We start from the raw sequence: 22,205 nt of genomic DNA on the forward strand, positions 1-22,205 counted from the left end.
ATAAGAGCCGCGGTAGTTACCTTGTCTTATTCTCGTCAAATTTCTGAGTGTGTGTGTTAAGACAGGAGGAGGGGTGCCTAATTCTTTGGCAGGCAGAACGTCAGCCCAGGTAATGGCCACCAGTTTTCTATATCTGTAGCTGTCTCTGCAAACTCACAGCTGTTTTCAAAAATGTAAATATTCATTCTGCTAATGTAAAATTTCATACAGACTTAAACTGTAAATTGGGGATAGAGAGTATGTTACCCTCTCAAATTTCCCTTCAGTTTATATTGTTGTAAGTACGATTTTGTAACTGTTTTCTCCTGTAAATCACTCATTAACTTCTCTTTCGAGTCACCTCAGTTGTGTAGAATTTGTCTCTGCATCATCGGGCCACAAGCCCAAGTAGGTTTTTAAAGCTTGGTTTTCAAGGAGCGCAAGTTTACGACTGTATACTTTTTGAGTCTGGGCCAGTAATATAACCTCTTGTTCTTTTCCATGAAGGCCCAGTAGTATGGGTACTACATACCCCTGTGTAAAGGAATTGTAAATTGTAGGTTGGACCGAGAGATGCTAGAAATTGTAAGGTTTTGTGTAATGTTTCCTTGAGTAGGCTGTAATGAATTGGGAGCATAGCCTCCTTCGTTGAATTTAAAGAGCATGTAAACTCTTGTCTGTTATTGGTGCAATTTTGAGTGGGGCCTTCGGAAGGCCGTATGTGTAACCTTTGGAGCAAGGTGCTCTTGAACTGTGTCTTGAGAGATATCTCTCGTTATCTAACCAAATGCAACATTTATGATGATGTAAACTTTTAAATTGAAGCTGGAAGCTCAAAACTTGTAACTTCCAACCCTTGGGTTTCTATTCTTGATTGTTATTTTGTACCTGACATTTTGTTCCTTCACCTAGTGAAGAATTTTGTTAAATTTGAGATCTGAAAAGAAATATAACCTTCGTTTTAAAGTTTAAATTAATCTTTGATATCGTAGATAGACCCATTCAAGCTGACACCTTCTTACACCTCTCTGAGTTCCAGAGATAATCTCACAACAATATTACTTAAACATGCGATGAATAAATAAGCCATTCAAGAGTTATCTTGCCTTTCTGTTTCATACTTCATAAGGGATAGTGTTTGTGAATAGGCCTTGTAAGTTCACCATTACTCACCTGAACATTCGTTACATGAATGAATTCCTCATTACCAGGATGCACATTTGATCACTGTCATCGTCCACTTCATAGAATGAGTGTCATCTTCTTTCAGTATGACTATGTTGCTATGGGGTATTTCATAGCCCATTTATTGAGATATTCATTTCACCATCTCTTCCAGGAGTTCTGGGTTAGCTGCTGAAAATATAGCTATGTGGGCAAGGTTGTGATGAGAGGGGAAGTATAATCATGATCAGGGAGTGTAGTAATTGGCTCTCCTATAAGGAAATGGGATGTAGTTAGGTAAGAAGTGTCAAAAGGGTCATCATTTAGCTTTGGTGATTGGATGCGAGTATGTGTTGTAAGAATGGTCCATTCTTTGTTGGTGAAGTGATAAGAATCCATCACTCATCTGAGGTGTTATATCAGAATCTTGACAGCTGCTTCCTAGATTCCACCAGAGTGTGACGCTGCACAAGGGATGAAACGCCACGTCAGTCCCATGTCTGCAGTTGTGTGAAAAGATGGTTTCTGAGGGTGGTTTTGCAGAAAGGCCTTGATTTCTGTAGCTGCTCTGAAGAAGTTTGTGCTGTAATTGCTGTAAGTGTTCAGGGGTTGACCTCTATGAGAACTAAGTCTATAAAGTGCAGAGAGAAATGTTTTGGTGATATCAGGTATCTTGTCTATGTTGACAGCCTCGGTAGCTAGGCAGTCTGGTCTTGTTTGATTTCACATGATTCTTCATTAGAATTTGGCCAGCGGTTTTAAGGAATGGGTAATTCTGGGTTACAGGCACCATTTGTGTATTTCACATTAATTGTTCTGAGGTATCTGCATTCATCATAGAACACTTGAAGACATGTATCAGTGTGGCATCTTTCTGTCCCCCTTACTGATGAGATCCTAAACTTGTCCCTCAGAGAGTTGAGTGTCAGGATGAAATAGTCGAAGGTGTTCCGCCATCATAATTATATTTGTGAGATGATACAGAATTTCTAAATTTTTTACTCCACTGTTATTGGAGTCTATGTCAACAAGAAGATGGCCTTCTTTATCTATGATTGGATTTATAGTCTTTATACTGTATGAGTTGATAGTTTCCTACACAATATTAATCTAACATTTGTGTAGAGCGTTCAACTCCTATACGAACAGTGGACTTTATTTTCACTCCGTGGGTTGTTTATGACAATCTTAGATAATTATATGTTACAAATCTCATGACTAGTCCATATTGAAATGTACATTAATTCAACAATGTTACAAAAGTTTATTGAAATCCACGTATTCAATATGCATTGGGGTCTTAAAATTAAGATTTATATATTGTAATACTAATTTAAGGGGACATGTTTCGCCCATTGTTTGGGCATCATCAGCCGTGATCTCATGCCTAAGGGACTATAATCAGGATCCTGATTACTCTAGTCAAGTTACATAGAGGAATGTGTGTTATAAAAATGAGGAAACTTGTAAGTTCACAAACGACAATTTACACAATTAAGACACGTTTAAAAAATATTTGGTGAGAGGATGTATGTGTTATAAGAGTGGTACCTTCTTTGTTGGTGAAGCAATAAGAATCCATCACTCTTCTCAAGTGATATATCAGACTCTTGACAGCTGCTTTCCAGTGTGGTGCTGCAGGAGGGATGAAATGCCATGTCAGTCCCATGACTGCAGTTGTGTGAAGAGTTGGTTTTCGGAGGGTTGTTTTGCTGGAAAGCCTTGATTTCTTTTGCTGCTTCAAAGAAGTTTGTGCCATTATCACTGTGAATGTTCAGCCTACAGCCAGCAGCGCATAAGCTCAATGTTCCGCCCATCTCCTCTCCTCCGCCACACACCCTTCCATCAATATCACACAGGTACAATACAAGAAGTGAAACTGTCATTGGTTCTGATGCTGAGAAGGCAACTAGTTCCCACCAGAAAGGTCGACGGGGTGAGTAATTTTATACACAGCGTTTTTCGTCAAATTTTACCCTTTGTGCTCTAATCTTAAAAATCCTTCTAGCCTCCTCTCGTTACAGATTCTTCACCACACATCCCTCAGTATTCGATTTCAACACTGAAGCTGTAGCCAACTTCTAGCACAAGCATTCCCATTTGAATAATAGGACAAGAGGAGGCTATCACATCAGCTAGTAAAGACACACACGTTAACACACAGTCGTGAACCTTTTTTCACGCCATCATCAAAAATAAGAAGACTATGGTCTCACCAAACAAATACGGGATTAACAGGGTGTCCACCCGTATGAAATACTGGTGATCGGGGAATGTCAGGGAATTCCAGAAACAGTGGGAAAACCAGGAAATGTCAGGGAATGTAGAAAATAATCTGGAAATTCGTTCTTCTGCCAGATAAAATGGACATACCTTATTTGTACGTTAATAGAAGCAATTTTTCAATTTTTGTAAGATTAATCTTGGGCATGTCTTTTATGCCACGAATAAATTGTAAAGAAACCTGAATAAACATTAACAAAATCAAGTGTGATCGCGAATATGAAGTAACCAATATCTTCTATAGCTATATGAATAGCATATAGCAGGCACTAGCGACTATGTTCGGTCGAATTTTCAATTTTTTGATCTGCTTACTATTGTATATTCTGTGTTGTTGGGGAATGGTGAGGCCTATATTGCGTTCTCAGTTTTCTAATCGTAATCGCTTAAATGTATGGTTTCCACAGCAAAACATGCATATAGACAAAATTCCAGTACCCAACAAATGACTGTGTTTGTTTACTATGTAATGACGTGTGCGATAGTCACTACCTCATAAAATGTAAAAAGAGAAAAGACACTGACTCAATGCAGGAAAGTGTGAAATTCGCTTAAACTTAATACTCTTTTGAGTGCTCATTATTATTATGATTAATATTACAATTATTAAATGTGCAGATGTAGGTAAACCTTGTGTAAATGTGTAATGCAACGTGACACTGTTCGAGTCGCGCCATGTTGAGTTTCTAACCTATCTGATGAAATGGTTGGTGATGGACGTCAGTGAGTGAGGCTCCACAGTAATCAAGAGATTTGAAGGTGTTATACATCAGTGGAAGTGATAGAAACTTGCGGAAGTGTTATGTTTGTATTTACGAATCGATATACCCATATTTTTTGTCGGTGTTGATCTTTTTCTTCCAAATTTGCAATGTAAAGAAAATGGGGAAACAGTGGATTTGGAAGCCCAGCCACTACCAGTGCTGCCAACGTAGACTGCCTCGTGAAGTGCGTGCTGGAGGGATTCATTAACTCGGACAGCTTCTTTGAAAAAATTGTGCAGGCCATTACGACCCGCATCACACAAGTGGTTATAAAAGAATTTGAAAAGAGTTTAAATTTTAACATCGAAGCATTTTCAGAGTTAACTGAAAAACATGGTAAGGAGGCAGAAATCTGCAAACTGAAGGAGGATATGGATGCCAAGTGCAATTCATTGGAGCAGTACAGAAGGAGAAATAATGTTAGAAATTTCGGCATCCCTGAATGTTCGAACGAAAACTGTGATGAACTAGTGCTCAACATGTGCAAAGTAGTAGGTGCAGATGTTAGACTTAATGACATTGATAGGTGTCACAGAGTAGGACCTTGATTACCAGAGAAAACAAGGCGTATCCTAGTGATATTTGTGTCTTATCGGTCACAGCAGGATGTCTTCGCTAGGTAAACGAAACTGAAAGGCTTATCGACAACAATCCATGAAGATCTTACGGCTTGAAGACAGGAATCCAGTGTTTTGTTCTTACAAACACTTGGACTGACTCAGGAGACATCGTAATCAAGAAGGCGGACAGGATGGAATTAAGAGTGTGCCAGTTAAAGGAACTTCCTATGGCATAAGCTTCTGTTGCAGTGCTGCCTTATCACTTGAAAATGTGAGTCAACTCCCATCCTTTACCGTAAGTCGCAGCTGAGAAGCTAGCTTTTTAAATTTTTTTTCAAGTAACCATATCTATCTATCTATCTAGGTATGTATCATCTATCTACGTATCTATCCATTTGCCAAATTTATCTATTTATCTAAATATCTGTTCACTTATCTGTCTTCTTATCCTACCACCTATCGATCTACTTACTCTTTAATAAAATTTTCCTAACTGGATCTTATTTAAGTCAGGCCTCTGTATTATGTCTACATAGATCTAACATCAACACTACATAGAATAAGCTCCTACTTGAGCATTCTGTATGCCTAATCTGCTGGTGCATGTTATCACTATTATTATTATTATTATTATTATTATTATTATTATTATTATTATTGTTATTAATATTGTTATGATTACTGATAATTTAATTATCTAAAATATATTAATTGCTAACCATTCTTAGGATGTAGTCACATGCTGTGTTCTAGTTAGTTTCATGTTAGCAGTTGGTTTATTTATTTAGCGTATGGCTTTACAGATACAACACACAATGATTTTGAAAGACAAACTATATATTTATATCCAGGTTATTTATATAGCTAACTGTCTCTGGAAGCGCATGGGCAAAGTCACTGATATCACCACTGTACTTTCTTTTTGGACATTCGCTGATAATTTTCAGGATGGTCTGTTTGGAGGCACCACAGTCGCAGTTAGGCGTAGGAATTCTTTTCCACTTGTAGTGGAAATCTGCGCAGTTACCATGGCCCGATCATATCCTGTTAAGAGTAGACCAGGTTTTCCTAGGAAGCTCAAATCCAGGTGGCAGTGACGGTCCTATGTGTGGCAAAGTTGACTCAGGCCTAGTATCTTGTCTTCCCTGTCATTCCTTAGTAATACTGAAGTTGATATTCTTCAGTTCTACTGCAGTTCTTAATGGTGGATTTCGGGACCTTAGACGGTTCAGTTAAACATCAGCGATGTCGTCATGTATTGGTAATTGGGGATTATTTATTAATTTCTTAAATTCCCTGAGGAGAGCATTTTTACGTTGAAGAACTGGTGGGGAGATATGCCTGAAAATAGGTAGACTGTATGTTGGTGTAGACCTTATTGTGCCTGTGACAAGTCGCATCGTGGTGTTGAGCTGCGTATCTATGAGGTTGGTGTGAGGGCTATTCAGCCAAACAGGAGCGCAGTACTCAGCAGCCGAGAACACAAGTCCCAAGGCGGTGCATCGGAGTAAAGTTGCTGTTGAACACCAAGTTGTACCACATGATTTTTGAATTACGTTGTTGCGAGTTCTTACTTTGGATTGGACGTTACGAAGGTGTTGTCTAAAGGAGAGTGTTCTGTCTAAGGTAACTCCTAGGTATTTAGGGAATATATTATGTCTCGATAACTGATTTCCAATGTACACCTGCAATTGTTTATTAGCCATCTTGCTGTTTAGATGGAAACAGCATCCTTCTGTTTTATTGGCATTAAGTGTAAGTCTCCACAATTTAAAGTACTGTACCAACACTTTTACGTCGTCCATTAAGGTCGATATAGATGTTGATTCCCATAGGGAATCTGAAATATTTGTCCTGAATGAGTAAATTTATAATGCCAATATAAATGGTCCGTTATTGGACATTATAAATTTTCCAGCTAACTCAATCTTGGTTGCCAGCGTTTCGCCCTCGTGTGCTAGGGTGGGCTCTTCAGTTGGTACCTAGCACACCTACCAATACGCTGGCCAGTGCATACCATGGAGGCCACTGCGTAGGCTAACTGGAGCCACCGGCAGTGCCAATGCACTAAGAGACTTTGTCTCATTATCAAAAATTGATGCCTGCTTGGCCATCAGGATGATGATGGAGTTGATTCAGTCCTGGCTGACAAATCTTACGATTGGTCCCTTTAGCACCCTTTAGGATGTGGTGGGATCTAGAATGTGTGATTAATTGGAAACCAATCATAATTTATCTTCACGTCTTCTTTAAAAATCATGGCTCGAAACTGGTCTTGTGAATAGTTCTGAAAACTTGCCCTGTGGTGCTAGCCTTGAAAATGTTAGCTATTCATATCTGTCGCATGTTAAGCTCCTGGCCAATACGAGAAAAGAAACGGATCGCCACGTGGTCATGCATCTATGAGCTTAAAGGCGACTTGATCCAAGGTTATCGGATCCTGGCCTTCACCACAGCTGTTATAAATGGCCCACTGACCGAATTAAATTAGCCTTTTGCGGCAATCTCAATGTTAACCATGTTACGCTATATTCGGATAAAATATGTTGTAGATGAAAGATTTCTTTCCACAGTATATACTACTGTATAAATGATACAGAACTATAAAAAAGTGTATTATTTTGATATATTGATGCGTTGTTGAATTAGTAATATATTTTGTAGAAATCCTATGTGTGGTGTGATAATTGCATTTTCAGATTAAATTGTTCTGTAGAACTTTAAAGTGAAACTATCTGTAGGTTTGTACAGTGCTTATGCAGTGTCATTCTACATTATTAACAGTTTTCTGAGATGCCTAGCTATCTTTTAGCTGTTAATTTTAATACTATAATTGGTTTTACAGTAAAATAATGATAATCATTTCATTTACTATTTGTTAATTGATAATTCACCCAAGTGTCATTTAAATTTGTTTGATCCGATCCAATCTCTTCCCTTTGGAGATAAATTGACCCATGATCGTTTCTCTGTGCCTAGATACTTTTGAATCATGATTACTTTGTTTCCCAACACGGATAGATCTGTGTTGATATAGGGCAGTCAATGTTCATAGAACTATTGTGATAAATCCATGTCTTGATTGTTGTCTCTTTTTCTCCGTACCTCAGTGGGAGAATTTGTTTGTTGTATCGTGTGATACTGAATGTTCACATTGTCAACAAATGTTAGTTGAAGTGAATTGTTTTTTAGTGTTTTACTCTAGCTGAAGTTCTGTTAGGTTCTACTTTCGTTAGTTTGATTACCTCAAGAATATGTCTTTGGCAGTTTTTCTGAGTAGGATTCTTTCGTGGGGTTTTCTTCGGACTGTGCTGCAAGAATATAAGCATAAACTTGGCAGCATGGTTTATCGTAATTACCATGCCGACATGCTTGATAAGTCTCCTAAATGGGTACTTGGTGGAAGGCATACGGAGAAGCTGCGAGGAAGTAAGGGCTACCTCAATCCTAGAACCGAAGAGCATAGGTAGGCAGCTCATCTTGACTTCAAGGGAGGAAAGCATTCTCTGCATAGAATTTTGAAGGATGTGAATTTGGGGTTCTACTTTACTCTTTACTTTTCCCAAGTATCCCCATGTATCGTTAAATTTTGGACATGTATATGAAAACCTATGTCCAAATGTGCATGTAAACCTGGGGAACTTAAACACCGAATTTTTAAAATAAGGACTTGCTTTTTAACGTATTCTTTGAAATTACATATTAAGATACTCTCACAATAAGTATTGGAAGGAAAGAAATTCAAGCAATTGCTTCTTTGTGGTACTGAGCAACTGGGCGTTTAGCTATCGGCCTGCATTTGGGAGATGCTGGGTTCGAACCCAATGTTGACGGCCCTGAAGTGCATGTTTTCCATGGTTTCACATTTTCGCAGAAAAAAATGGTGTTACTGTACCTTAAATAAGGCCACAGTTGCTTCCTTCCCACTAGTAGCCATTTTTAGCTCATCACCGCCATACGACCTATCTGTGTCGGTGTGAAAGGGAAATGGTAGAAACCATCAAATAAACAAAATGCTGTAGGTTATGTTAAATTAACTTTCAGTAGTAAGGTTTAAATTTGTGATTATAACTGGCCACTGTTCTTTGACCGATAATTACATTCAAACTTTTCACCTTTTTGTCTCTTTCATAATACAAGGAAACTAAATGTTATGTACATAGTCAATGAAAATTTACAGTACATTCTCCGAAGTTCCATAGATTCATAGTTTAGGAATGTTTTAATTCAGTTTTGTAATTAGTATACATCTTAATGTGGTTTAGAGTTATTGTAGAATAGTTGGTTTATTAGTAAATATCATTCTGCTTTATTATTTCTTAATCTTTTCATGGTATGGGAGATATCTGCTTGGCAATGTAGTTACTTCTTTTGTTTCTGTTAATCTGCTGTAATTAGGATAATGTAAGTCCGGTTTAGAATTGAAGAGTAGCTATGTTAATTTAGATAGTAACTTGCTTGCTTTGGAAAGGCCAGAAATCTCATGACTTCACAGATGTCTATGAACTTATTTACCAGGTTACATCCGGCAAAAATGGTATTGACTTCATTGTGTGTGCAAGCCTACAAGATAGATTTACTGAGGTTCAGCGCTATTCAGACAGCCTTACGTCAATTACACTCGACAGTGCATCCTCTCGAACTTGTGTTTTCTCTGTCACAATCTGGCTGTGATGACCTGGGTAAGGAACAACGTTGGCAGTAGCTACGAGATCATGTTGCAGCGTGTCCTGAAGATGAGTTTCCACTCGTCTGTGGTGACCACAATGCGCATGTTGGTCACATTAATAATTTTTATAGCTGCCATGGTGGTAATACCTTCGGTATCTGATATGGTGATGGAACTCATATTTTAGGTTTCACTTGTGGTGATTGCAGCAAGCAAATTGACCTTATCGTTGTTCAGCACCGTGATCTCCAACCAACAAAGTATGTGCATGTCATATCATCTGACTGTGTACCACCTCTGCATAAGGTAGGCATAGCGGATTTAATGACCTCTATGCATCGTAGAGGTGGATTGATAAATGCCCCCGAGAAGATCAAGTGGTGAAAACTTCAAGACTGGAAGGAGACTCTAGCAGACAGCATAAATTTTCCTCTCGTTGACCTGAATGCAATTGGCAACATTGGACACATTCTACGGATCTTTCATTGCAGCCGTCACAGTAATATTCGGTACGACATAAACTAGCTCCTACTGTATTGAAAATCAAGCGTTCTTATGGATGATTCTAGTCCAAGAAGAGGCGAAAAAAAGACAGAGGCATACTGTATATTAATTGGCTTTCACAAAAGACTCCAGAACTAAGGGAAAGAATTGTCTTTGCCGAACGTGTGGCTAAGAAATCTGAATCGAGGCGCACTCACTGTAATTACCTGTGTACAATGTGTATCAGAAATGTACTGACAAGTAAATCAGAGATGGCCTTCGTGTAATGTTTAATATGATGGTGCAGTTGGATTGCCGTGGAAATGTTTCTTTTTCAGGAAATGAAGTATTTATTCTATTTGCTATACCAGAGAGTCAGCCGCTGCCCGTTGCTGTGCGTCAGAATAGGCAACGGAGGGGAAGTGAAAAGTGGGAGACAGAGGTAATGATCGGTGAGAATGGACAAGTTTCTCGATCATTTCGCATAGTCGCTTCCGAGCTCCGGTAGGCAGTGTACAGTTTGTTCTACAGAAATTGACTACTATGTGATCCCCTAGAAAGAGAAGACATACTTGTGCCAAGAATACAGACAGCTTTCCAAGTCGTTTGCCACACACTACACATCCTGGACAGAGTCCAGAGGTCACTAACTACTACACCGTTGTGAACTATGCACCAAAATAGGAGGGGGCCATATAGAACTTCTATTGTAATCAAACCGTTGGGCGTATTGATTCCTTCGTTTAGTATTTCATTGAATTTACAATGTTGTGAGTGAAGGATCTCACAGTCGCGATGCGGCAGCTTTGCATCTTCGAGCATGTTAATTAATAATGAATATTACTGCGACAAACAGACGGGAGGACAAACAATCTGGTGCTTTCCTTGACTGACAAGTGTGTCGATGTCCATAATCCTGTAGACTGCTCCTTCGGGCGATGGGTGAAACATCCTGGCGAAGATTACCGAACACGTAGAGGTCCTCTTCTCTCTTGACTGGATAAGAGCTGAAACTGACAAAGATTTTAGACTGTGTTCTCGCACACAACCACGTGGAAAATATCGAAGAACAGTACGTAACTTGGTTCTCGAAAATCTGCTTCACTCGACGACTACCAGAAGATAAGAGATAAGAGAGCGTTTATTCCAAAAACACAGGTATTTAAGCATTTACCCGGGTGGGTGTGTCTCTATGTCGTCTCGTAATTGGACATCGTACTTTCACCTGTTGGGTTCTCATAATTCTAGATATTACTGTCTCCAGAGTATTCCACACGCTCTGCTAATTAGGGCGGCCTTGAGAGTTTCCCAGTAGGTCACATGACTCAGCTGGCTGGTCGATTGAATAATCAATACTGCGCTCCCTGCCTGTCCAAACCGGTTCTCTATAAGAAGACACGACTCTGTTGGCATAAACTTGTAATATATCACCCTTAATGAAAGAATGATAACATCCCATTTCCACATACAAGAAAATGTGCATTGTAGGCCAAAGTTGAAGGGGACAACACGAAAGTCAATTCTTCGAAGTATTGATTAGTGTATGTGTGAAGCAGCTATAGCAGATGAATGAATAATTGGTGTAGTAGCACCGTGTGGCTATTAGATTCACGTGGTCAAATGTGTCACGATTGACATATCTAATGATTTTCATAGGGTAGATCTCGGGAAACTACTGACAAAAATTGGTGTGGTTGAGATAGATAAAATAGTGGCTAAATGGGTGACTATAAAGACGTGGCAAAATTATTAAACATAAAAAAATTGAGAATTGGGCACATAAGATGTTACCAATTTTTATGTTGATGACTTTCGACTTGGTATGCATCCCGTTAGCTTCCGTGAGTGACTTGATTAGACTGGGCATACCCTCAAACAGTATTTTACACTGACTCTTTAAATCGTCATCATGACACCAGATCTGAACGAGCTTCACAGTAAAGCCAATTTTTGTCGTTATATTCGTTTGTCAGACTTTTCTTTTCTATTGCCCAAGGATGTTCTATGGGGTTCATGTCAGGACTGTTTCTAGGCTTTGTGGCAAGGAGGCCCATCTTGCATAAAACTAAATTCACTTTGGCCAAACCACTCTTGCACCTGAGCTATCAAACGGGTTCTTAATGCTATATAGTTCACGTCTCATAGTTCCTTCTACAATATATAATCGTCCACAGCCGTACCAAAGAAACACACTCCAGACCATCGCTGAAGTTTGATGCTTCACTCTCTGCTTCACTCAATCTGGATGGAATGCTTCTACTCCTGACACATCGACTTGTCTCTTCTTCGACAGGAAATACCGATTCGTCACTAAAAGAACCTGAAATAAATAAAAAAAATAAGCCTAGCATTAAATGCAATAAGCTGTACAGTTTGAAAGAAAAATTTCATACATTTACTGTACTGTACGGTTACACCACTTACATTGGGTTAAAATGGAATAATGAATGATAATTTAGGAATTACAGTAATTGTCATGGACTTGCCTGTTTCCATTGATCAGATGACCAATTCTGGAGAGTCTTAGCCCACTGGAACCTCTTTGCAGCCATAGCAGGAGTAATCTTCGCTTTTCTTTGAGGTCGTCTTGCTCTCAATCTAGCATTAAACAGCTCTCGTCTCAAAAATTCCTGGCTGGTTCCAATGACCCACACTCTTCTAATTTCTTACGTAAATCCAAACTAGTAACCTTGCGGTAGTTTACTGACAAATTAATAAGTTTTGCTTCCTCCTTGGGGTTAGTTTCTTCTTTCGCCCACAGTTTCCAACACGTTGTTGTCAATTTCTCTTCCCCTTATCTTCACATTTTAAAATTCTACTTACAGATTGCTGTGATGGATGCAATCTAGAATCTGTATCTTGCTGTGAATAACGTTTCTCAACAAGTAACTCTCTGACAATGCCTTTCTTGGCGAAAGGTCATTTCGTCTCCCCATAACCTCAACATTTGACCGTTCTCAAGAACCAATATTAAAAAATATCAACTGAACTCGTGGATAGTATCAATAATGCATGTAACTTACAGAATGCCCAGTCTTAACAATAGGTCACATTATCTACTTCTATACAGCAACAATATGCTTATATAGACAATAAACAACAGAACATGTTCACTAACAAAAGTGAACAAAACCATATGAATAATGAAATTACATTGTGGTTCTCACTGTAGCCACTGTATGATAAAATACAATAGTGTGGACAGGGATTTGCCAAGTGGTAACTTTACCACCAAACATGTTCAAGGATTAGGCTATAAAGGTCAATAATTTACATTAGAAATATACCTTTTACCATTAAAATTTGGCCTCGTCTGGTGTATTTCTAAAAAGTAGAACTCAGAGCTTTAGAGTAGATTAAGCTTTATTTGATCCTGTAACAATTATGGGATTGGGTCCCATGGGGTAGTATTGAGACCTTTATTTTCGGATATATATAAACAATTTGATTAATGAACTGAGAATGGTGATGAGGCTCTTTGTAAAAAATAAGTTTCAGGATTGTGAGTAACTGCTTAAAGGACCTTGACAATATTGTAAGATGGACATCGGGCAATGCTATATTGGTAAACGGGGTGAAAAGTCAGGTTATGTGTTTCACAAATAGAAAAAGTCCTCTGTGGTTTAATTGTTGTGTTGATGGGGTGAAAGTTCTTCATGGGGATCTCTGTAAGTACCTTGTTATTCATAATAAGTATATATCTTCATTGTGGTAATCATATGAACATATTGAAAATAAAATTTACAGGTCTCTTAATATGTTCATGAGGTTATTTAGGGGTTATAAAGGAGAGGGCATATTAATCTCCAGCAAAACCACAATGAGAATATGAGACCATCAGCAGTATTACTTAAGTGGAGAACAGGCAATTATCCACAGAAATAGTTCCATTTCTTGTGGGTGATTTCTAACAAAAGAGTTGTGTTAGAGAGATGTTAAAAAGCTCCAGCTGAGAAGACTTTGAGAAAGGACACAAGCTGTTCGATTAAGCAGTATATTCTGAGATGTCATTGGAAAGATGGCTTGGAATGACATTAGCTGATGAATACATTTAAGTCATGTTCTTTTAGTGTAGGAAAGGTCACAACATGAAGATAAGTTGGAATTCATGGGGACAAATTTTGGCAAATGTTCACTTATAGGAAGATGATTTAGTGATTGAAATAATTTACCATGGGAGTTGTTTCATATATTTCCACAATCTTTCTCTATACAAACAACCAATAGCCCTAAATGCTGTTGTTTCATTCATTCATTCCTTGATTGGGACATTGACTGATTTATGATTTTTGGTCTTAATGTGCTGTACAGAGAGGGATGATGGATATTTCTATGCTTATGATTTAAGCATTGTCCACTTGTTGGGAAAGTAGTGGGAATAATGTGGGATTATTTGATATTACAGTGAAGTGTTTTCGGAAAGAAAGTATATAGGAACATGGAAATGAACAAAGAAGTTACAAGTCCAGTTGGTATAGAAAGATGGGAACAGAGGAATGTGAACATAAAAGGATGCTAGTTGCTTTACGTCGCACCGACACACATAGGTCTTATGGCGACGGCATAAAAGGATGAAGAAAGTAGCTATTCAGTGTGGAAATAGGGATCAACAGAAAGAGAAACACAAGCACGGGATGTTATTGGGTAATGATTTGGAGATAGTGTTTATTATTATTATTTACTTTCCTTAAATTGTACATGTGCACATACACGAAAGTGCCTCCTCCCACACATGTATGTGTACACATACTCTGGTGAATATTCACAAATATGTAGGTAATTTTAAATTTACATATTTGCAAATGATCCTCCTTTTCTATGCTACCTTGTCTACTGATATCTTACACTGTGTTCCTTTTCATGTTCTTATCTCTGCTATCATTTGTCTGAAAAGCAGTGGCAAAAGGGACCAGGCTAAAACGCAGCAGGTCATTATGCAAGTTAGGTTCCAAAAAGGGAAAAAATAAATAAATAAATAAATAAATAAATAAATTCAATGTAAATTTTAATCTAATAGAAGTTGTATACTATTATTTGAACTAATTGCACAAGTTGTGTATGTGTTGATTATGTTTGTAATAGAGAAGATGTTATGAGTAAAATTTTGTAAATTATATACATTTATTAAGGATGAGCTGTGTGCTTAATAGTAAAGAAAGCGTATATTGTGTAATACTGTATTTTAGGAAATTGCCTTCTTCTGTGTTCTTTTAAAATTTATTGCTTGATAATAATGTATTTTTGTGTACTATTTGCCACCAAGGTAGACACCTCTCTTGTATTTAGATTGATTTTGAATTGATTGTTCCTTTCCATTCTTATATTTTTTAAATGAGAGGTATATTAATTTTAATCTTTATTGTGCCACTATGAAATTTATTTTCTCAGCTGTTTCTTGTTTAGGCCTATATATTTGTACTCCCTTACTTCTTTACTCTACTTTTCTTATTACTTACTTATAGCCTTCCGAAGATACTAAGGAGGAAATATTCATAGAAGAACATACCGATGATCAGCTGTTGCCATACATCAAAGAAGAAACAAAGTAAGTACACTACAAATCCTATATAATATAGAATATGTCGTACCTATTCACAGTTGTGTTCAGTGTTGGTTGGTTTATCTCCAAAAACTGGCCATTTTCGTCAATTGAATCCTTTCTTTACAAGGTTTCATTTAAATGCAAATATCGTAAAATTCTTTTGGTTAAAATCATGTTAAATATTCAAGAACTTTAAGATCATATTTAATGTACCATCATGTAGTTTTATTGAAAACCGGTATATGTCTACAAAAAGAATCTCTGGTAAAGCTAGATATTTTGAAGTGTATTTGTTTACATTACCTTTAACCAACTATGAAGAAAGTGTTCCTTCTTTTACTGTCTCTGCACCATTAGTTCATCACATTCTTATCATCTGAAATGCCATCTGAAACTATTGCCTCCAGTTATTCTGAGTAAGTTTTTGTACGTTCACACCAACAGTGATACACAGAAAAAGCGATGTTTGTAGATTATAAATTAAATCTACAAATTCAGAATTGTTAAGTTTTATGTACATTGTATCATTTTGAACTAACATAATCATTCTCATTAATCAATACAATGATGGCTGAGTTCAATAAAGTTATAACTCAAAGAATGTCATTTTAAACTATTTCGTTAGATTCCTTTTTTATGATAATTTCTGCTCTCTTGTTTGTTAAGTCAGATTCCTCCAATTGTGGACGCCAAAGCAGATAATGTGTTGTAGAAATGAAACGTTCAGGTCATAATGCTACATCATCGATATCATAGCTTTCAAATAAAATTTGTTCATTGTTGTAAGCGTAAAAATATGTGGTATTGAATTTATGTTCATTCCAGTGTTGTGGTCACACTTGCTGATTCATTTTAGTGTTCATTGTCAGTCAGGGGCTTGTAGTGTGTTGATTGCAAACATACTTACACAATTAGTATAAAGTAATAAAATGGTCCGGTACAAGTGGAGTTTTAAATTTGTGCAGCTTGCCTAAAAAATTCAGAATTCTTTAAGTAAGTGAATTTATTATCTCATAAAATTAGATAAATAGGGGGTACATTATTGCTTCATGTCCTTAGGTTTAACCTCAAAGTGCCCTACACATGACCCCCGGGTGCTACTAAGAAAGCAATAACTTTGGCTGCTGGACCTGTCTTTTTAAAGATCTCCCAACAATGGAAAAGTTATTTCATGGAAATGGTTCTTCTCATAGCTCCCAGACAAGAAACATTGGACCTTTCATCCATGTCTTCCAGCTTAACGTAGAGAGCAACAGCAAAGCAAAATGTGACTACCTATCCAAGGTTATCCTGGATAATAATATAGATTTTGTGGCTATACAGGAAACCCATACAGCCAATGAAGAAGAGTTTCGGAAAAGGGGCCGCATTAATGGTTATACAGCACTTGGTGCAACATATCACAGTGCACATGGTATAGCTACTTATGTTCGTAATAATATCCGAGATGCCTCACTGCTCTTTCAAAACGAAGACGAAGACATCCATTGTGTTTCTGTGTGAGTGGCAGATGTTACTATTTTTAACATTTATAAACCCCCAAACGCACAGTGGCCAAGTACAGTACTACCTAATGCTCAACACCCTGCAGTTTATATAGGCGACTTCAACAGCCATCACGAACAATGGAAGTACTCGAATAACAGTGAATGTGGAACAAAACTCGTAGAATGGACAGAGATGAACAATCTCCATCTGATGTTTGACCCAAAAGATCTTGGTACTTTCCAATCAGCTGCATGGAATAGGGATTCCAATCTTGACCTGTGTTTTATTAGCTGCAATGAGGGAGGACAGTCCTTACATACCAGTCGTAGAGTGGTAATACATTTTCCCCACAGTCAACATCGCCCCATTATAGCGGATATTGGCATCAAAATTCCTGTTGTACGGTCAATACCACATGCACGGTGGAACTTCAGAAAAGCAAATTGGTCAACATTCACCACTGAACTGGATATATGCGTTCGGTGGATTGCTCCCAAGCTCAACAATTACTAGCGTTTCGTAGGTGCAGTTATGATGGCGGCTAAGAAGAGTATGCTTGGAGGCCATAAAAATAATACACCCCTGGTTGGATTGTTGAGACTGATGCGCTCTATAACGAATGTCTGCAGACTGGTGATGAAGGCATACCTGATGAACTTCTTTCCAGCATGGATACTACCCGGAGAGAACGGTGAATTGAAACAGTGGAGAATATCGACTTAACTCATTCCAGTAGAAGAACTCAGGGAGTCCTCAGAAAACTTTGTGGAAGGACACCTTTGGTGAAGCAAGAGCCTGGAGTTATTCCGGATGAAGTAGCATCTCACATCGTCACAACTCCCCAAACTCCATCAGATAAGAAACATACCAAACACATACGGCGCCAGCTCCAAACTCTGAAATAAAGAACACCACGCACACCAAGGTATTCACTACCGCTTACGGTGCAAGACATCAATGCTGCTCTCAAAGACGTTAAACCAAGTACAGCTCCAGATTTTGATGGCATTTATCCAGAATTTCGCATTCATTTAGGGAAGAATGCTAGAAGTTGGCTGGCAAGGTTTTGTACCGACCTTCTACAGAAGAGACAACTCCCGGCAGAATTCAAACGAACGAAAGTGATTTCCATCTTGAAACCAGGTAAGCCTGCCAATGACCCAAGCAGTTATAGACCAATTGCGCTTCTTTTAGGGAGGCTAATCTACAACGGAATCAGCGCAACTGTTTTCCAGCATATTGAAGTTGATCAGGCCGGATTCAGGCCCAATCGCAGCTGCTGCGATCAAGTGCTTTCACTCACATTCCACATGGAAGGAGGTTTCCAGAAACAACTCAAGACCTCAGCTGTATTCATTGATCTTACAGCAGCATTTGACGCAGTCTGGAGGGAAGGATTAATTTACAAGCTTCTCCGAATTGTACCCTGTAGGACCATCGTGCAGGTTATAAGCAATATGCTCAATGACAGATGATTTCAAGTGTGTATGGGAAATAGTATGAGTAGCGAAAAGAAGCTCAAAAATGGATTACCTGAAGGATCAGTACTGTCTCCCCTACTGTTCAATTTGTATATCTCCGATCTCCCAGAAACATCATCACAAACATTTTGTTATGCTGAATATCATAACACTAGCCACTCAACATCGAGACCTTAGTGTGACAGAAGAAGTGCTACAAAGAGACCTGATTTCACTTTAAACGCACTTCAAGAAATGGCAACTGTGTCCTAACTCTAACAAAACAGAAGTGTCATGTTTTCACCTGAATAATCGCCAAGCTGGCGTTAAACTTCACATACATTTTTGTCACCAAGAACTTCGGCACAGCAGCTATCCCAAATATTTGGGTATTACACTTGATCGCACACTAACTTACAAACAACATCTTATGAATCTGTCCAAAAAGCTCAAAACACATAATATTATCCTTCAGAAATTGTTTGTATGGCTTAAGTTGGGATTCATCAGCAAAGAATTTATGATCTGCTTTGGGACAGGTTTTCTTGTGTGCTGAGTACTGTGCACCAGTTTGGCTGGATAGCCCATATACAAGACTAATTGATACTCAACTGAATGCTAGCATGCGGTTAATATCTGGTACTGTCCATCCACACCCCTTTATTGGCTCCCAATTTTGTCAGGTATAATGCCGCATGATTTAAGAAGATCAAATGCTCCCATTCGAGAATTCAAGAAGATAGAAATGAACCCTCAACTGTATGTTTTGGATGATATTCCTATTCTCAAGGTAACAAGGTTCAAGTCACGACATCCATCTTTGCTTGATGCTGTCGCATTGGCTGATGGGATTTTTCACCCTTTAGAAGAATGGAGAAGTAGCTGGAAATTTGCCACAGACAGTTCCTTACACAACATCTTTTCTGGTGAACATCATCTACCACGTAAGATTTGGACCCCTCTGAATCGGGTGAGAACAAATCATGGACGATGCAGGGATGCCCTTTATAAGTGGAAATATATCTCATCACCAGAGTCGACTGTGCATCTCGGCAGATGATCCCCATATTGTAAGTGAATGTATACGACGTTCCAACACAGGTAGCCCGAGTGACTTTTTGGAACCAACAGAGGAAGCCATACAGTAGATCACCCAACTGGACATCCTGTTATAAAACATGTTTATGTCTGTGTATATTTGTAAATACTATATATTTGTATATATGTATCTAACTTGTTGCCCTATGCTAATAATAATAATAATAATAATAATAATAATAATAATAATAATAGGTAAATAACATAGGGGTATAATATTCTTTAAAAATTGTAATTATTGTCACTGACCTCACAAAGTCCTGTTTTAAAACATTTAATGCAGGTCATGCGATGGCTAGTCATAGCCTAAGATTTGACTTCAAACCAGATTTGTGATGGAAACTACGAATTCTGAATGGTTTATTTGATTTTGTGAGTGGTTAGAGCCTTCTCGACTCTTATGTGATGCACTGACTTGTTCCTACTGTACTTTCACAACTAGTGGCAAGAAATATTCATGTCGGTCCTCAGAACTACCAAGTACCAGCTCACACACTCTTATTAGTCAGAGTAAAACCATGTATACAACTGAAGATCGCCCAAATACTCTATTCTTCGAGGTTTAAATCCTGCAGTTTCTTTGTAATTCATGTATAACAGGACACAATAGGCCGAACAATCTTGTATTATGACCACCAGTAAAAATGTTGCTTCTGAATCCTTTTCACACACAAAAGCATATTTCTATTTTTGGTGGAGTCTGAATTAGCTTACTACTTTCTAAACATATTTGGTGCAGAGGCACTCTCGGACCAGCAAAGCGACATGCATTTTATGTGTGTTCTTTTTCCTTGGCATATATGTCAGAGGACAGTCCATTGTCTACGTAGCTTAGTCCATTTTACATCATAGATTTTAGATGCTTCTGAAGGATACAGTCGACCGGATCTTATCTGCTACTTCCCACTTTGTTTTATATCTCACCCCAGGCGCTATTGTTTCCTCACTCTCATTTCAGCAGTCTACAAATGTCATGCCGCAACTTAAATGACTTCCTTTAAAATGTCTAAAATATTTGCCATGCCAGTTTGGTATTGATTTTAAGATTCATAAAATTTCCTAATTGCTGACTTGTGGAAATACACGTATTTCTGAGATTACCAATTAGTGATGAGATTACCTTCCATTTGTGGAGACACACATCGTCCTGAGCTAAATAGTGCTGAGGTTTACTTCCGTTTGTGTAGAGACACATGGTCCTGAACTAACCACTTAGTTACGTGGTTTCCTTCCAGCTTTAGAGCATTGAGTGTCACATGGCCCTGAGCTGACCACTTTGTGCCACTCCTCCATGGTCTTCATATTTATAGGCATGAGCGGAGTGAAAATAACAAACTGATTAATATGATCGTCTGCTGTCTATGACGTATGTAAGCAGAAATATGAATTGCAAAATTCTATTCAGGCTAGAATACACTGACGGACTCCCCTCTTGTAGGTACTCATAGAATTTCACCGGATATTCAAACAGTCCTTCCCATTTAACACACATATACCCATTTTTTTATTTTTTGAGTTACAAGTATTTCTTCACAATGCATTTATAGGAGTCACTTAAACACGAAATCCAGAAGCGTTCAGCCATTCAGACACTATTTTGTGAAAATAATTTTTTATATATATCGGACATAGGCTTTAGGGGAGAAAATTTGAACATACAATAAACTAATTTGAATGTTAGGATGTGTAAAATGTCCATTGCATTCCATTTTTGTAACAGAATATTCATCAGTCTGCATCTGGTGGCAGGGTCCGGTGTTGTGATTCATTGACTCCAGTTAGTTTGGTCTCGGGCCATGTCTGCATGTAGTCTTCCAACTTTCAGGCCGTTGTGCACTTTATCAGTCTATGCTGTCTGGTTCGTCCCTAGCGCCTCTTTTCACCGACTTTCTGTGTAATAGTCTGACTTTCCCAATGTATCGTCCTCTACACGCAACACATGCCCAAACCAGCGCACACGCCTTTCCCCAATTTTCTTCTGGATCGGTGCAATGCCAAAACGTTTTCTAATAACATCATTTGAAATGTGATCTAGTCTAGTAATGCCAGGCTTCCACCTAAGCAGCTTCGTATCCATGATGCTTAGTTGGCGTTCTATCTCTAGAGCAGGGCAGCATTCGATGCCGTAGAAAACGACAGGATGGATATCGATAGGACAGATATCAGTTCGGTAGAACTTAGTTTAGAGATGGTCCTTCGTCCAAAGTTCGGAAGGGCGCCTGTTGTCATTCTCCACTTCAGTCAGGCTTTGTATATCCTTAAGTTGACTTTATCAGTAAGTCGGCCATCATCATAGATTGTGGAGCCAATATACTTAAATATCTCTACTCGTGCTATATCTTCAACGTCAACATGCATGGTTCCAACTTCTCGACGATGTAATGCAATGTATTCTGTCTTGTTCTTGTTGAGGCGCGGGGCTTATTGCGCTAGTCGATTGTTCCAGTCTTCTGTTTGACGCTGCAGGTCTAGCCAAAATGATATCATTTGCTTAGAGAAGTGTCCATAGTACTGGACTGCGCAGGTTTGTGGTAATTGTGTCCATCACAAGAATGAGTAGCAGTGGTGATAAGCCGGTGCCTTGATGGACTCCTACAGTTATGCGGAAGTCATCAGACGCTCCTGCGGCAGCTTGAACACAGCTCATTTGTTCTTTGTAGAGCAATTATACCCTCTCAGCAAGGTGCTCTGGAATGCCATGTACTTGTAGGGCTG

The 22,205-nt window shown here is 38.4% G+C and overlaps 1 protein-coding gene across 1 annotated transcript in view; it reads left to right on the top strand.

Moving 5' to 3' along the window:
* Positions 1-22,205, top strand: part of LOC137503322 (uncharacterized) — a 93,299-nt gene that overhangs the window by 10,977 nt on the left and 60,117 nt on the right. Inside the window, exon 3 of the mRNA XM_068230873.1 lies at positions 15,365-15,447. Within this exon, the coding sequence (XP_068086974.1) occupies positions 15,365-15,447 (83 nt within the window). The remainder of the gene's footprint in view (positions 1-15,364; positions 15,448-22,205) is intronic.

The sequence above is a fragment of the Anabrus simplex genome, chromosome X, assembly GCF_040414725.1.
Source record: "Anabrus simplex isolate iqAnaSimp1 chromosome X, ASM4041472v1, whole genome shotgun sequence".
In the NCBI taxonomy this organism is placed as follows: Eukaryota; Metazoa; Arthropoda; class Insecta; order Orthoptera; family Tettigoniidae; genus Anabrus; species Anabrus simplex.